The sequence below is a fragment of the Oncorhynchus clarkii genome, chromosome 16 (genome assembly GCF_045791955.1).
Source record: "Oncorhynchus clarkii lewisi isolate Uvic-CL-2024 chromosome 16, UVic_Ocla_1.0, whole genome shotgun sequence".
In the NCBI taxonomy this organism is placed as follows: domain Eukaryota; kingdom Metazoa; phylum Chordata; class Actinopteri; order Salmoniformes; family Salmonidae; genus Oncorhynchus; species Oncorhynchus clarkii.
The window spans coordinates 18895906-18914231 of record NC_092162.1 but is presented as its reverse complement, the minus strand read 5'-3'; the positions used below and the strand labels follow the sequence as shown (position 1 = coordinate 18914231).

The following is an 18326-nucleotide window of genomic DNA, read 5'->3' as shown; positions in this document are numbered from 1 at the left end:
TAACTAGTGGTCTCTGACTTGTGATCAGACTCTCTCAAGTGGGGAGGTGCTGAGGGACATTTTTGTCAATAAGTATTTTTCTCTGCTCATGCAGGAGTAATAAATGAGTGCACTAAGATTTGTATTTGTTTTTATATTAATTATTTTTTGATTGTGGTTTATCAGGGGGTGCTGCAGCACCTCTACTTCCTGCAGCTATGCAGATATGACTGGGCACTGCATGGCAGCATGCCAGCAACCTCCTTCTCCCAGCTAACGCTGATATAATACCCCTATGCAGAAAGGGCAAAGCACCTCCCCCCTTCTCTCTCTCTGTTTTTCTTTCTCTATTCCCCTTTATCTTTTACTATTCTCTACCTCCCTCTCTTCCCCTCTTTATCTATCCCTCTCTCTCTCTATCTCTCTCTCTTTCATTCTCAATTCAATTCAAGTGGCTTTATTGGCATGGGAAACATATGTTAACATTGCCAAAGAAAGTGAAGTAGATCAAATACAAAAGTGAAATTAACATTAAGAATAATAAGACTTTCTCTAAGCCTGGAAAACAGCTCTCCTGGCACATGCATATATTCAGAATGATTAGTCATGTTAAGGAATTCTACAAGTCACTCTATTTGGCATTGACTTCTGCTTCTTTTCAAGTCCTTGCAATGTGACTTTTGTCTTTGAAGTCCTGAAATGGAGCTTAGTCTCTCAAGCTTCCCCATGCCTCCTCTCTGTTATAAGCAATGATCAACAATCCATTATCTCCCACTCTGGCTGTGCCCTCACAACGTAGGGGTCAAATTAATACTGCCCAAGCTGAGAAGAAAAACAGGCAGAGAAAATTAGCATTTTCTGACACCATTACTCATTGTGGCTAATCCTGTGAAGGAATTTCCCTTGTGGTATCTGACCAGAGCTGGCTCTCTGCTGAGTTGTTATCAGTCAAAGTAAACAGTCTGGTCCCTGCATTAAATAAGTGTCACAGTCAAAGGTGGAGCAGTCCACCCCTGCTGTGGACAATGCCAATAATTCCTCTAACACCTTTTCACTCAGTCCTAGTCATGGCCCTGTGGTTCAGATGTGAACCAGAGGCTGGGATGTACCAATATTGAGCACCTGATGGGGGATGAGGCACTGGCTAAACCCTGCCAGCACTGTGGTATGCAGAGGTATCAGGCCTGAAACATCATGTATTAGTCAATTGGTCATCATAGTTTTGGAGTTATAGTGTTTGTATTATCTATTGTTTGGATCTCAATGGATAGTATTGTTTCAACATGCTATTTGATTAGTGTTGTAATGGTTATTACAATGGAATAAAAACTTGTTTTGTGTATTTGCTATTTGTACCACATTGTTGCATGCTTCTGTAAGAATGTTGCATGGTTATATTCAGTAGGAAGTGGCAACAATGTTGCAACCTCACCAGCTTGATGTAGCAAACTTCATTCTAATTATTTTAGAACACTTATAAATAACTTTTATATACACTACACCAACGTATGTGGACACCTGTTCGTCAAACATCTCATTCCAATATCATGGGAATTAATATAGATTTGGTCCCCCTTTGCTGCTACAACGGCCTCCACTCTTCTGGGAAGGCTTTCCACTAGATGTTGGAACATTGCTGCGGGGATTTGCTTCCATTCAGCCACAAGAGCATCAGTGAGGTCGGGCACTGATGTTGGGCGATTAGGCCTGGCTCGCAGTCGGCATTCCAATTCATCCCCAAAGTGTTTGATGGGGTTGAGGTCAGGACGCTGTGCAGACCAGTCAAGTTCTACCACACCGATTTCGACAACCATTTCTGTACCTCGCTTTGTGCACGGGGGCATTGTCATGCTGTAACAGGAAAGGGCCTTCCCCACACTGTTGCCACAAAGTTGGAAGGACAGAATCATCTAGAAATTCATTGTATTAAGATTAAGTTAAGATTACCCTTCACTGGAACTAAGGGGCCTAGCCCAAACCATGAAAAACTAAGGGGCCTAGCCCAAACCATGAAAAACAGCCCCAGACCATTATTCCTTATCCACCAAACTTTACAGTTGGCACTATACATTCGGGCAGGTGTTCTCCTGGTATCCACCAAACCCAGATACGTCAGTCGGACTCCCAGATGGTGAAGCATGATTCATCACTCCAGAGGACGCGTTTCTACTGCTCCAGAGTCCAATGGTGGCGAGCTTTACACCACTCCAGCCGACGCTTGACATTGCGCATGGCGATCTTAGGCTTGTGTGCAGCTGCAAGGCCATGGAAACCCATTTCATGAAGCTTTCATGTGCTGACATTGCTTCCAGAGGCAGTTTGGAACTTGGTAGTGAGTGTTGCAACCGAGGACAGACGATTTTTACGAGCTTCAACACTCTGCGGTCCCCTTCTCTATGCTTGTGTGGCCTACCACTTTGCGGCTGAGCTGTTGTTGCTCCTAGATGTTTCCACTTCACAATAACAGCACTTACAGCAACTCTAGCAGGGCAAAAAAATAAAATGAACTGACTTGTTGGAAAGGTGGCATCCTATGATGGTGACATGTTGAAAGTCAGTCAGTTCTTCAGTATGAACCATTCTACTGCCAATGTTTGTCTATGGAGATTGTATGGAAGTGTGCTCGATTTTATACACCTGTCGGCAACAGGTGTGGCTGAAATAGCCAAATCTACTACTTTGAATTAGTGTCCAGCTACTTCTGGGTGGATTTTATTGTGGTGGGAAAAAGTGGCATTTCCTGGTTAAAGGGCCTGGTTGACTTCTGGTTTCTGCTCTGAGTCTATTTTCGTTGGTTCAGTGAGAGCAGCACTTGAGGAAAGTTGATTGTGTAATAGCAAGTGTACAAGGTGGGAAACATTGAATTATGTCAGATAAGAAACGCAGAGGCGAATCCGAGTCAGTGTGAGGATTATTTGGGGGGTGAGGCTGCTTTCTTCCGTGGGTTCAAGAAAAGTTCAGCTGCATAGTATTAGGCAAATTAGCGAGACAGGGAACGAGGGAGAAAAATCGTAGGGTAGTGAACGATGAGAGCACGGAGAAAGGGGTCAAATTAGTTCGAAGGAGGAGCCCAAATGACGAGTGACGGTAGACATAATTTCTAGGAAAAGAGGTAGCCTACAGGCTCATAGAAAACTCAATTATGTTCATATACTCTCTGAAAAGACATGCCAAGAGAGAGGAGTTTACGTAACTTAATTGTGTCGTTCAAAACGTTACTTTTTAAAGTCCCACCCACTTTTACATTAGAGCGAGGCAAGGCACCAGCGGGCTTGTGTGCTCGCTTCCATGACCCACGTCCCGCTCGGTTTGAGTGGTGCCTGTGAAGGGTTAAATGTGGGAGGAGCCACCACTGAAAAGGGAGCGAGAAAAAAATAAGCGATTGAAGGTGGAGCCAAAGCCCAGCTGCTATTCCTTGTCACATTCTGCAGAACATGATAGCCACACAATTTGTGTGGGAACGAATTCGGGTCCTCTCTAAATAAAAACAAGAAGAACAGATTGTGTTTTGCGAATCGGGAGATTTTAAAAACAAGAAGGGCAAGATATCTAACAAATCAAGTCGTCGTGCATTGGTGGTGTTGCGCGGTGGACAACATAAGTAGATAGGCAGGCAGGCAGACAGACAGCAGGCTGATTGTCCCGTTTGAGCTCTTGCCTTGGGCAGACAATCTTCCTTACCCCAGAGGACGAGTTGGAACTAAATACGGAATTCCATTCGGATTTATCTGCAACTGCTCTCTTTTGTCTATTCTGATGTGGTTGCAGTGTTATTGAAATGGACTGGGACCCCTTTGCGTGATTTCAGGTATTCTTGTAATTTGTAGGGTAGCCTATATTGGTTTGGATCTTGTTTATTATTTGAGCAAGGCCATTGAATTGATATGTCTGGCTGAAGTTATTAAGCTTTTTCGATCAAACAAATAATTTGGCAAATTCCAAACGAAGTTTGACATCATGTTGACCATTCTTTTGAACGATGTGTTCAAATTGAGTGTAGGTGAATATTCCATACATTTATTATAGGTTTGCATCGGATTGATTCTACCAACTAGTGGATCCGATACCTCAAGTGTGTCTATGAACGGATTTATTCCCTTTCTTAATTCATTGCCGTTTTGACCAGTTTGCAGCCTTTCTACTACCTCTGCTGGTAGCAAACTGAAAACCACAAGGCTGCTGCTCCTCTTTTCTTGTGCCCAAGTCATTGAGCGCAGCAGTCATTATTTCTCTCATCTGACAATAATCCTCACGCTTTCTCTCTACATATGATGTATGAGAGTGTGGACGTCGTGGGACTGAATCCCAGCCCGAACCCGTTTTTAATGATGGATTACTACAACCAGAGCAGAGGATGTTTGATCCCGGAGAAAGGACTTGTGCCTGGAGTGCCCCATCCCTACAGCTCGTCCATCAGAAACCAACACTGGAACGGCTCAAATCACTGTAGGTGGCATTTTCACTGCCTCGTTAACTTAATTTCACTAATCGGCGAAGTTTAACGCGAAGCCTTTTGCGCGAACTACGCCAATGTTTTTCTATAGCTGTATATGATATTTGTTTTATGAAGTGTAGAATTATGCCTATTAAATTCGTTCTCATCAAGTTAATAAACAGTCATGTATATGCCATGTAGCTTATAACATGGTTATTACTGTACTATTTACCTCTTAACACTGCATTATAGTTTACGCATTTTTGTTATTCCCGTCTTCTATAACCCACGTTTAAATATGATTTGAAATCGTCGACAAGGATGTCTGTCAGTCGCGTAATAGCCTATGATGCAGGCAATGTTATCCAAGCTATTGCTTTTTTGATTAATATCCACGAGGTTTTATCCAGGCATACCAAATGTAATCAGATCAAACTTCCCTGCTGTCATTAACCTTTGCTGCTGCAATAATCTATTCTAGAGCCATTGCTGTCGATACGTAGCCTTTTATATACACGTCTTCAAAATGATTAAATGCTTTTCCATCGAGGGCACAATAATAATAATAAAGATTAATTTGAAAGCGTAGACCTATATTATCATCGGATTTACCGATAGTTATGTAGCAAAATGATGCAGATCTGTAATCATTATATAGTTATTGCTACTGTATAAATATCTCAATGCACCGATAAAAAAAAATACCTATAATGTTGCTGTTGTGGAGTTTGTACTTTTGCAATAACATTTGGAAGAATTTTGCTGCTCTGACCCTCTTTTCTATGGAGTAGGCTCATATGTTAAATGGGGGGGGGGGGGGGGGGGGGGGGGGGCATGAGGATAGTGGTATACTGCTGAACATCTAGCACCCTCAAACTAAACTCTGGACTTCAAAGCCAGTTCCACTGCATTTTGTCGTTGTTCCCCTCTAATCAGGGACCGATTTAGACCTGGGACACCAGGTGTGTGCAATGAATTATCAGGTAGAACAGACAACCAGCAGGCTCCAGACCTCCGTGAGGTAAGATTTGAGTACCCCTGATCTAGCATATATCGTGATTTGAGTCCAAGTCCATTTAAAAATGTTATCAGATAGAAGTTATTATTTCCTCTTGAAACACAGTAGTAGGGAAATAGTCCCCCCTGCCGCACTTGCAGAATCGGCTATAGAGTGCATCTGTAGCAATTGAGATGATTTTATTGTGGCAACAAAGTATCATTTGAAGGGTCATTTCATTCTGTATCTCCACAGGGGTAACCCGCTGTGCCACTCAGTCACAAAGCACACTGTGACTTTATAGTAGAAGTGGTCTGCTTGTTGATTACAGCTGAGTGACCATAACAGCCAGGCGCTCTCATATCCTGAGACGGGATCAATTCCTCACTAAATCTGGGCTATATAAATGTACAAGAGAAGTAGATGAAAAGGTGTGGGTTTCTCATCAGGGTATTGAAAAATGTGCCTAGGCCCCAGAGTTTGTAAGTTAATATCCGCCCTGCTTGACCTGATTCTGTGTTTACTTAAGTCATGAGGTTTGGACAGAGATAAGGACTGGACATTGAGAAACACATCGACAACAACACCAATCACAGACAGAAACTGCTCCCATGCTGCTGGTTTTGATTAGGAGGTCATATCTCGGCTAGGGTTAAAGCAATACAGCTCCTCTGAACACAACACAGAGAGCACCAGCCCTCGCTGAGCTGCGGTCTCCAGCCCGTACGCTATTATCTTATTGGCCCAGTGAACGGCTCTAGTGGCGACATTGATTTAAACCATATGAGCTAATATGCAGGAGGCTAGCAGAGGGTGGGACCAGGAAAAGACCTCTGAACCCAAGCTCTGGTTCACATTGTTGTGCTAAACCAAAGAGGGCTGGGATAGTCAAACAACGTCTGGTGCGCCTCTCTTTTTATTTACCTGTTTTTATCCCACTCTTTTGAGATGGAACTTCAGATGCAGGGAATCCTATGCCGTGTAATCCACTGCACATGGGTTAGGAAATAGATGATACACCTTTACCTTGGCAGTGTGGTTCATTTTAGAGGGCCGGTCTCATAGCAATATAATGGCTTTTTCTTGGCAGGCCTCTTCCGCATGTATCTACAGCAATTAGGCTATTCATCAGGTGACCCTTCAGATATTCTCTCAACTCTGAGTACATTCAGTGACATCTCCACCGGAGTAAAACTTGTCTCAAACTGCCTCTAAGGGCTCAGACACACCGGTAGCGTTTGCCGGGAGAGAGTACTTAGCATCTCTGAACAGAGTGCCGGTTGTAATTTGCAAACCTAATGTCGGAAGTCAAACGTCCACCAGCGGGTGGTCCCTAAATGGCAGATTAACATTCGGTGCAGTGCGTGTGGTCTAAGACTCAACATTATCAGCTACTACTACTTACAGTATTATATATTTACAGAATATTTCATTTCTGCCCCAAGCGAACTGTTATCTCTATCCAGCCACGTCAGCGAGTTGTGTTCATCATAAGGAGCAGCAACACCAGTAGGAATCTGATTTGTTATTGTGCTGAAGAACAATGGCCAGTATCAGCGAAGTAGATTGAATGCACTTGGTTCCATTCCTTTCAGAGGGCTGCTCCTGTCAGAATCCTTACAGCAATTACAGGCTCATGCATGAAGGAATGTGCATGTCTTTTTTCACATGACTGTCACACACACTGAACGGGGAGGTGGGTTGGCGGGGGGGGTGACACAAGGTGGGCTCCAGTCGCAGTGGCTTGGACTCCCTCTCTCAGGCCTATTGCTTTTTCCCAGGCTGTCGTATGGCCTGTAGGGTGTGTGCCGACAGCAGACCAAGGAGCCAAGCTTTTACTTTTTCTCAAGGCAGAGCTGCCAAGTAGTGGCCTATTGGCTCTAATCGCCTGTATTGGAGGGGGTTTGTTAACTGCTCGCCTAATCTGAATCATGTGGTATTTAAGTGCGGAAGTCCTTTCAGTAGAGTGAACCCCCCCCCCCCCACACACACACACACACACACACAAAAACAGATGGTATTTTTGTTTTCCAAAAGCAGGAGCAATTTTGGCAGGGCGAGTGGGGGGTGCAAGAGTTTGAGGGGAAGAGTTCCAGTTTGCTGGTGAAGTGTAAACCCGTGCGGTTTCTCCAAGGGTTGAAGTCTTGGAAGCGCCAGACAGCGTAGTGAGACCGCCCGGTAGTTGTTGGTGCTGTTGTTTTACAGTACGTGGAAACTGCGGCTGATGTGTTTGGATGCCGCTCTCGCCAAACGATTGCAGTGTTGTTGGCTTTGCGAATGCGCTACAGATATTGTTTTTCGCCCCAGACGTACAAATTGCATCTGGCAGTGTGCACCAGGGACTTGAAACCGTCCATAAACAACTTAGCATTATAAAACCGTCTGTTCCACTAAACCCCAAATTAGCATGGCCAAAAAGCTGGAGTTTTGTGACAATGCGATGTAGAGATGCTGAGCATAACAACTGGGAAAAATTGTCACCCTACCAGGCTTGTTCTAGCATGATCTATAGTGAGGTCTGAAATTGACACCCCTGATAAAGATATAAAGATGTGCAATAAGGACTGTTTAAAATAAATAATTCAAAATACTGAGGTGTATGGTATACTTTAACACGAATACAATTGCTCAGAGAAAGATTTTGTTTACAAGTAATCTTTTTTTTTTCTCTCCAAAAGGTAGGGATCAAAATTTGACACCCCTAAAGATCCTTATAAACAAAGTAGTCAAAAAGTGTAGTATTCGGTCCCATATTCCTAGCACGCAATAGCTACACCACTGTGATTTATTATTTGACCCTGCTGGTCATCTATGAACGTTGAAACATCTTGAAGAACAATCTGGCCTTAATGGCCATGTACTCTTATAATCTAACCCTAACCCCACTGTTTATAGATTAGTTTACAGATAATCACTGGTCATGCGCTTAAGTTTTTAGGTGTTCTTTCAATAGAACACTGCAGGACTTGTTCTACCCTACCGTTTTGAACCACAGCATTTGCCCTTTTTGTCAATGCCTTTTCTGCTTTCTCTTTCATGTCCATACACCTTGATGACCTTTTAGTGCTTTTATGGACCGGGTATTTTTCCCTTGAGGCTGTGTTGATGTGAACCTGATGGGACAGGCTAGATGGATGGACAGGCTTGCATTGGGCAAGGTCCCCTGTTTTAACAGGGTGAGCAGCAGACACAGTCTCACGTGTGTCTGCCTGCTCCTGTCAGCCCTGCAGACACAGTGATTTAGTGGCCCAGTCGGATGGCTGAAAACATAGAGCGCCCTGTCCCACAGAACGACCTGCTTTGTCATCAAGGTATGTTTGTAATGGCGCAGGGTGAAAGGAGTTCAACGCTGTGCCTGGGAAAGGCCGTGGGGCAGCATTTCACAACCTGCCATCACTCGCCTCCCCAAATGGCACCCTGCCGTCAACCTTCAAAGCAGTCATCGCTTTAATGCAATGCATCATTTACCAAATACAGACGCCTCTCTGAACTGGGCGTTCGCCAGCCCAAGGTTACCAGTGGCAAGCTGGTCACGCGGCGCGCTCACGCGTTAATGTTTTTGAAATATGTGCCAAATGGGTGTGGTTCGTCACCTTGAGTATTTGCACTTGGCACCGCATCTGCTTCACGTACACACAAACAACAGCGCTGACTTCAACAGTTCTATTTGCTGTTGGCGGCACGTTGCAAAAATCTTTAGACGTCGAGCATGAGGGAAATTCAGCATATTTGTGCGGAGACTGTTTGCACTCACGCTTGGATCCACCAACAGGCCGTCGGCTTGTTTGCAGAGAGATTTAGTCTGGGGCATTGGTCAGAGTACTGTACGTGGGCTGGGTTTGATGCTAAATCCCCAAACAAGGGTGGGTTTACTCTGTAAAGCCCACTTTCATGAACAAAGCAAAGCGGACAGAAAGGATTCAGCCAGTGTCATTGATTCATCGGAGCTTAAAGTAGACAAGCAATTGCAGACATAGTGACAACAGGCCGTAATCTCACTATCAATAATTACATTCTCTCTCTTGTCCCACACACACACACACACACATACACATACACACACACAGAGAGAGAACAGGAGATTGAAATGGCTTAAGCTAAGGGGGTTCCACTCTAAAATATTCATTGCCTCTTCATTTAAATCAATTCGGTGTATATGGAGGCAGTCAAGCGTCAGACTGTCAGAAATTGAGCCAGCCTTTTGTAATCACTTCTTTACTTATCTCTTCAGATGGTTTGTGCGCTGCTTGGCTGGCTACATAGCAAGAGCTCTTCTCAATGTTCTCTCTCTCTCTCAAAATAACTCTTCTCCACCATCTTCGTGTCTCATCCACACCCACTCATACTAGAACATGCATAAATTCATTGAGGTATCGAACCAAGGACATTTATCAACCCAGACTTCCTCTACCATGCATTCTCATTCCCATTTTTTGGGGGGTTGCATTCTTTATCATGCTGCCTAGGTGGTAAGCTAGAGCCTGGTATTATTAATCTTTTAGGGTCGGCTGTCCTCATTTGTTTCTTATTTTACACTATTCTTTTGTTCATTTGCTCTCCGTATAATGGGTTATTACAGGGAAAGTCAAATTATTTCATCAGAAACTTGTGCATAATTCTCACAGGGTTAAAGCCCCCCCACAAACTCTCTCCCTCTGACCGAAAGCAAGATGGCCGTCTGCCCATCCCCTTGCCCTCTGGTCCTCCTCTGGAGAGTCAGCATGTTGCAACATCATCACACGAAGGGCCAGCCAACTGTGTACTTCTCAGGTTGTCTGTCTCCACACAATGGAATCCCCTCCTATTTAGAGAGTGGGACATCCGTACCAAACGCAGCAAAGGGCCCAGAAAATGGGCCAGAGGTTAGCACGCTAAAAATACCGGCATCTTCCCTGCTTCTGTGAGAGAAAATAGCATACTGTGGCTGCCTGCTGCCACCACCAAAGTGAGTTTTAATCTCTCACCAAAATGGCCCCTCGAGGAGCTTATAATACTTTTACATTATGGAGTTAGTATACTGCTATTACATCCATTTTTAGAGAAATTGGAGGTCATATCATATAACCACAATCTGCTTTATTTCTTGTCATGAAAGTGTATCCGTCTCGTTTTCTGCACCAGGACATAGTTTTAAAAACATAGCGGGCCGACCTATGCCTGAACACAAAAATAAACGAGACATTGAGTCTGTGGCCCAGATGATCTCATTGCGGTTACAGAAGTCGGGTCCTTATTTGCTCTGCCGTCACAATAGCGTTGTGTCTGTGTGTTTAAGGGTTCCTGGGCTGGGTAGCTCGTCTGAGGAAGATGAGCCGATCCTGTCCCTTGATTTATGTGCTGCTTCTGGTGGAGTAACTTAAAGGCCCAGTGCAGTCATAAATGTGATTTTCCTGTGTTTTATATACATTTCCACACTGAGGTTTGAATAATACTGTGATATTGTGAAATGTATGCTCTTTTAGTGAAGGAGCTGTTTGTAATGTCAACCTGTTTTGGTGGGATGGAGTTTTAGCCTTCAATTTTGATATCACCGTGAGGTAAATTAGTTAATAGACCAATAACAAAGAGTTCCAAACCAATAACTGCTAATTTCCTGTTTTCCCCTCCCACTCAGACCACTCCCAGACAGCCCTACAATATTATTCCTTGAGAAATTGCCCTTTGCTAAGAATCTATTTGTTTCTTTTTGACCATTTTTAATTGAAAACAATCACTGTAAAGTACGTAATTGTTACCCAGAAATGATTTTTAGGATCCCTCCAGATTGTCTTCACTCTATCCTCTCCTCTCCATCCCGCTCCACACAATCCGGCCCCAGCTGGAGAGGAACCCTGCATGTCTGGATCAAGTCAGCCTTTCTCTGGCCAGCGACTGACTTACTCGCTGTATCATTTGATATTCATTTGGCTCATCTGTCTCTTTTCACCCTCTTCGTCTGACATTTGAGGGTTAAAGGCCCACCTGGGATCTCCTTTAACCAGCATCCAGAGATGTGGAGGTGGAAATAAAGTATGATCAACACCTTTTAAAAGATGGAGAATAAGAGACTCTCTTACTTCCCCGCCTCCCCCTCTTGAGAAGCATGCGAGGGAAGGAGAGGCTCGACTTAGACGGATCGTTCACCGTCTAGCGTTGAGGATATTAGTGTGGCTCTCATTGTGCGAAGTGAGAGATGCCCTCTAGCTCGACAGCTCGGAACACGTGTGGTTGACGAGAGGTGAGAGACAGACGCTCATTATCCCTATCCTGTTTACTATGAATGGCGTTAGTGTGTAAAATAGGATCTATGCCCATCATTAGATAGTGTTTTGTCTCAAACCGTTGCACCTTAGGCAAATCAGAGAATAGGGCCTACTGTCTTACTAAGGACATAGTTAGTGTTTCCCATGATAGTAGTTGTGCAGATATCACGTCAGGTTAGCAGTAGACTAAAGCTCACTGCTTCATAGTCCACTTACTGCCTATTTGATATGAATACAGGCAACTACGGCTATTTCTCCTCTGAAGACATTTCAGGCTACGTGCAGAGAAACGGCACCATGGTGATTTGAGCCTACAGCTACCAATGTTTTGATGTTTCAGACAGACATCGAAGTCACTATGACGGTCTGTTCCTCATTTAAGTCATCTTATTTAAACGACTGGCTGTTATCTAGGACCTGGGAGAAAATGGAAATGTGCATTTGTGCCGTCTGCTCGGCAGGGAGTCTGGTTGTGTTATTTCAGGGGGAATTTCTAAGTTACCTGAGGAAAGCATTTTGTCGTAAGCTTTTTTTTTTTTTTTTTTTTTAGGTCAGAGAAAAGGCATTTGTGTGTCAGTTTATCTCAAACAAACATCTCACTCTATAACAACACCATCTCCCAATGTCCCCACATCACCCAAGTGTTGCCCAATGATAGTCACACAATGTGCTGAAAGGAGGATGTCTGGCCTTTACTGTAAAGTAGATCCATCCACAAATATTGCCTTTGCTGCTCACACACAGTGAGCAATGTTTGCGCACACACTTAAGACCAGAACTGATGGAGCGCTCTACTGTACAGCATACCACTGATCCTCTCAGTAGTTAGGGAAACAATCTTATTACTTCAGGAGTTTACTTTTCTCCTTTCTCTCCACCCAAGGATGTAACTAAACGGAGAAGGAAACGGACACTTGTTTGAACTGCAGCGACCGAGCCACCACACAGCGTAAACTAGTTCCTCTCTTTATTGTAGTATAGTGGAGTCCCGCTGTGTCTCTGACTCCCTGCTGCCTCCACGGGCCACTGGCACACAGGCTGCTGTGCCCTCGTACCGTACGTGTGAAACCTTTGCACAGCCACGGTTGTTGCACAACAGCGCCGGATTTCTATGTCTGTGCTGTCAGCACTGAGTGACGAGGTTTCACTCTGGGAAAAAGGGCTGCGGGAGCTGGTGTTTTGAAACCCTCATCCCTCTGGAGCAGTCGCGGGGGTTTGATGTCATTTTTGAGTTGGTTGAGAGATGAAAAGAGGGAGAGGGCGAGGCAGGAAGTGAGTGAGTGAGAGCTGAGGCTTTGCTAGGATGACTCATATTATTTGAATGCTCTCCGTTTCAACTGATGGGGGACTTGGCCTGGATCCAGTTAGATGTGAAACAGGCCGGTTGAAAAATGTTGTGTGGTACAGAGTGGCCGATATCTTTGTCCTATTTAGCAGTGTTACTGTTGCCAGTTGTTTGTTTTTACCTGCCTGCTCCACCTCCTCACGTTGTCTCCTGTGACGTATGGAGCCAAAGCCTCACACAGTCTTAATGACCCAGCAGGTGCCGACTGCACGGTTGCCCAAATTCTCTCTTGTGCGCAGAGTGGTTCAGTAGTAATCCCCCTTGTGTGAATTATGGATTGGGTGTAATGCAGGGATTAGCGCCCACAAACTTTCTGGTGCAGCTGTGCTGTAGTTGGGGCATAGGCGACCAATCAGGTGCCTGCAGAAGGAGACTGAAGCTCTCTGGGCCACAGAAGAGAGGTTAGGATAAGACCAGCTTTAAAGCCCCCATTAGCTGTCCTCCGCTACTCTCCTCACCTTATATCCACGGCTGAAACGTGCGGAGGTAGACTGAGGTAAGGAATATAGTCTGAATATACACTGCTCAAAAAAATAAAGGGAACACTTAAACAACACAATGTAACTCCAAGTCACTTCTGTGAAATCAAACTGTCCACCTAGGAAGCAACACTGATCGACAATAAATTTCACATGCTGTTGTGCAAATGGAATAAACAACAGGTGGAAATTATAGGCAATTAGCAAGACGCCCCCAATAAAGGAGTGGTTCTGCAGGTGGGGACCACAGACCACTTCTCAGTTCCTATGCTTCCTGGCTGATGTTTTGGTCCCTTTTGAATGCTGGCGGTGCTTTCACTCTAGTGCTAGCATGAGACGGAGTCTACAGCCCACACAAGTGGCTCAGGTAGTGCAGCTCATCCAGGATGGCACATCAATGCGAGCTGTGGCAAGAAGGTTTGCTGTGTCTGTCAGCGTAGTGTCCAGAGCATGGAGGCACTACCAGGAGACAGGCCAGTACATCAGGAGACGTGGAGGAGGCCGTAGGAGGGCAACAACCCAGCAGCAGGACCGCTACCTCTGCCTTTGTGCAAGGAGGAGCACTGCCAGAGCCCTGCAAAATGACCTCCAGCAGGCCACAAATGTGCATGTGTCTGCTCAAATGGTCAGAAACAGACTCCATGAGGGTGGTATGAGGGCCCGATGTCCACAGGTGGGGGTTGTGCTTACAGCCCAACACCGTGCAGGACGTTTGGCATTTGCCAGAGAACACCAAGATTGGCAAATTCGCCACTGGCGCCCTGTGGTCTTCACAGATGAAAGCAGGTTCACACTGAGCACGTGACAGAGTCTGGAGACGCCGTGGAGAACGTTCTGCTGCCTGCAACATCCTCCAGCATGACCGGTTTGGCAGTGGGTCAGTCATGGTGTGGGGTGGCATTTCTTTGGGGGGCCGCACAGCCCTCCATGTGCTCGCCAGAGGTAGCCTGACTGCCATTAGGTACCGAGATGAGATCCTCAGACCCCTTGTGAGACCATATGCTGGTGCAGTTGGCCCTGGGTTCCTCCTAATGCAAGACAATGCTAGACCTCATGTGGCTGGAGTGTGTCAGCAGTTCCTGCAAGAGGAAGGCATTGATGCTATGGACTGGCCTGCCCGTTCCCCAGACCTGAATCCAATTGAGCACATCTGGGACATCATGTCTCGCTCCATCCACCAATGCCACGTTGCACCACAGACTGTCCAGGAGTTGGCGGATGCTTTAGTCCAGGTCTGGGAGGAGATCCCTCAGGAGACCATCCGCCACCTCATCAGGAGCATGCCCAGGCGTTGTAGGGAGGTCATACAGGCACGTGGAGGCCACACACACTACTGAGCCTCATTTTGACTTGTTTTAAGGACATTACATCAAAGTTGGATCAGCCTGTAGTGTGGTTTTCCACTTTAATTTTGAGTGTGATTCCAAATCCTGACCTCCATGGGTTGATAAATTTGATTTCCATTGATAATTTTTGTGATTTTGTTGTCAGCACATTCAACTATGTAAAGAAAAAAGTATTTAATAAGAATATTTCATTAATTCAGATCTAGGATGTGTTATTTTAGTGTTCCCTGTATTTTTTTGAGCAGTGTATATACAGTGGGGCAAAAAAGTATTTAGTCAGCCACCAATTGTGCAAGTTCTCCCACTTAGAAAGATGAGAGGCCTGTCATTTTCATCATAGGTACACTTCAACTATGACAGACAAAATGAGAAAAAAAATCCAGAAAATCACATTGTAGGATTTTTAATGAATTTATTTGCAAATTATGAAGGAAAATAGATGTATTTGGTCAATAACAAAAGTTTCTCAATACTTTGTTATATACCCTTTGTTGGCAATGACAGAGGTCAAGATTCTGTATGGAGGAATGGTCTAAGATCCCTCCCAATGTGTTCTCCAATCTCATAAAACATTCTAGTAAAAAGGCTCAGTGCCGTTATCCTCTCAATGGGAGGGTGCACCGAGTATTGAAAACGGGTGCCAATACCTATCATTTTGACACCTATCATGTTGATAAAGTATTTTTTGTTTAACAAAATCTTTCTCTCAACAATTTGTATTTATTATAAAATAGACTTTTACAAAAAAAAATGGTTGTTGCTCAGTATTTGTATTTATTTTATACAGTGTATTTGTCCCCCTCATCTTTATATAGGGTGGCAATAATTTTGAAGGTGACTAAATCACCTTTCTCTGGCCCGAAGCCTGATCAACCTGCTTCTTCCCCTGACCTGGCCTACTTGGAGCCTAGCTGTAGTCAGTCAGTTTGATCTCATTTTGAAGCAGCCAACAAACCCAGCGGAGGCCTGGCTGAGAGAGAGGCGGCGGAGGCGTCTTGATTCCCTCTCTCACGCCCTTAACAGCTCCCATCTCTCAACCCCCTCTGCAGGGCTCTTATTTACTTACTCATAGCAGACTCGCGTTCATGTTGTCCTCATTCCCCCAATATCCTCATTAGATTCAGGCTTTGTAGTGTATAAATAGTTGCCTGTCCTATCATGTAGTTTAGCATAGACACTATGGTCTCTACCTAGAGTGTACTACACTACATTATACCATGGCATTTTTGAATACTCCTTTCTGATTGGCTTGAAGGGCATTCTAGAATGTGCATTATTTCCCTTTTAACGGCATTATTTATGGAAAGCTCCCGCTCTGAATAACCCATTGGGGAGGCTTGCATTATGGATGGGCCACTTAGCTTAATGGACAGTTAACTGGGAAGGGCCGGGATGCTCGGGTGTCGCTGTTACACACACAGCACAGGGGCCCTTAGTACACAGACGGTCAGGCGGCCCTGGGTTCAAACGTTGAGTTTGAGGTCAGGCGTGCGAGCAGGTTAACATCACCCGGGGGGGGGATTAACGCCTTTCACCTGACCAACCGCAGGGTCAGGTTACCAGCCAGTTAACTCTTTACACACTTTGTCCATTGAACACACTCACACATATGCGCTTTGTCGCGCACGCACACACGCAACTAGGGAAATCTAAACGCACACTGACAGAGGAAGCTAAACATGTCCTTCATTAAAGTCTGGAAACATCCCTTTGTGATCCCTCTGCCGACACCGCTCTGACTGCTCTCGTCAGCCAACTTTCCTCTGGATAAGTCTCTGGATAGGCCCCGGCTCCGCCGACCCATAGGGCTCTGGTCAAAAGGAGTGCACTACATCGTCTCAAATCGCACCCTATCCGTTTTTACGCATTAGCTCCCAGTGCTAAAGACAAATGAGTGCTCCTCAGCCCTGTCCTCCCCTCGCTCTGCCCAAATCCACCGGTAAGGAGACCCCTGACTCGGCTCGGCAGACAGCTGAATCAAATGTGTGTCATCAGTCATCATTAGCGGGAATGAGGAGGAGGCTGATCTGAGGTCCGGGGCTTCGGTACTTTGCTGTCATGTGTTCCTCCATAATGACACAGCCTAGAGCTAGGCGGCTGGTGTTCAACTACAAATGGAGCTCTGTTGCTAGGTCTGTGCTCTCTCTTTGGTAATAATAGCACGGTCACTGTCTCTGCCCTATCTCACCCCACCATCCACCCCTTACGTCACGTGGATAGTCTTAGGATATACCACAGTAATTATGGCATGTTTTTAGCCTGACCTTGTATTTGATGTAAATCACATGCCCTTAAAATGCAGTTTTAAGAAAATAGAGAAATGCTTACTTAAAAGCCCTTAAAATGCAGTTTTAAGAAAATAGAGTTAAGAAAATATTTACTAAATAAACTAAAGTAAAAAATAAAAAATAAAGTTACAATAATGAGGCTGTCTATATAAAGGGGGTACCGGGTCAATGTGCGGGGGTACAGGTTAGTCGAGGTCATTTATACATGTAGTTAGGGGTAAAGTGACTATGCATAGATAAACAGAGAGTAGCAGCAGTGTAAAAACAGGGGGGTGGGGGGGGGGGGTTGATGCACATAGTCCAGGTGGCCATTTTATTAATTGTTCAGCAGTCTTATGGTTTGGGGGTAGAAGCTGTTAAGGAGCCTTTTGGACCTAGACTTGGCGCTCCGGTACCGCTTGCTGTGCGGTAGCAAATTGAACAGTCTGACTTGGGTGACTGGAGTCTTTGACCATTTTTTGGGCCTTCCTGTGACACCGCCTAGTATAGAGGTCCTGGATGGCAGGAAGCTTGGCCCCAGTGATGTACTGGGCTGTACGCACTACCCACAGTAGTGCCTTACGGTCAGATGCAGAGCAGTTGACATTCCAAGCAGTGATACAACTGGTCAGGATGCTCTCGATGGTGAAGCTGTAGAACTTTTTAAGGTTCTGGGGACCCATGCCAAATCTTTTCAGTTTCCTGAGGGGGAAAGGCATTGTCGTGCCCTCTTTCTTGGTGTGTTTGGACCATGGTAGTTTGGTGATGTGGACACCAAAGAACTTAACTCTCGACCCGCTCCACTACAGCCCCGTCGATGTGAATGGGGGCGTGTTCGGCCCTCCTTTTCCTGTATTCCACGATCATCTCCTTTGTCTTGCTCACGTTGAGAGAGAGGTTGTTGTCCTGGCACCACACTGCCAGGTCTCTGACCTCCTCCCTATATGCTGTCTCATTGTTGTCGTCAGGAAACTTAATGATGGTGTTGGAGTCGTGCCTGGCCACACAGTCATGGGTGAACAGGAAGTACAGGAGGGGACTAAGCACGCACCCCTGAGGGGCTCCCGTGTTGAGGATCAGTGTGGCAGATGTGTTGTCTACCCTTACCACCTGGGTACGGCCTGTCAGGAAGTCCAGGATCCAGTTGCAGAGGGAGGTGTTTAGCTTAGGGTCCTTAGCTTAGTGATGAGCTTTGTGGGCACTATGGTGTTGAACGCTGAGCTGTAGTCAATGAAT

At 45.3% G+C, this 18326-nt stretch overlaps 1 protein-coding gene across 9 annotated transcripts in view; it reads left to right on the top strand.

Annotated features, from left to right (window-relative positions):
* The window catches only part of LOC139368116 (retinoic acid receptor, alpha a), a 216458-nt gene that overhangs the window by 161714 nt on the left and 36418 nt on the right, over positions 1–18326 (top strand). Inside the window, exon 1 of one of the 9 annotated variants that reach the window (XR_011626925.1) lies at positions 3387–4425. The exons of 5 other annotated variants lie outside the window; for them this stretch is intronic. Coding sequence is in view for 2 of the 4 variants with exons in the window: in XM_071106691.1 (XP_070962792.1) it covers positions 4248–4425 (178 nt within the window). In the remaining 2 variants the exon portion in view is untranslated. Of the gene's footprint in view, positions 1–3386; positions 4426–18326 lie in introns of those variants that run through there. 3 more of the 9 variants (XM_071106691.1, XM_071106694.1, XR_011626923.1) reach the window with 3 other exon arrangements.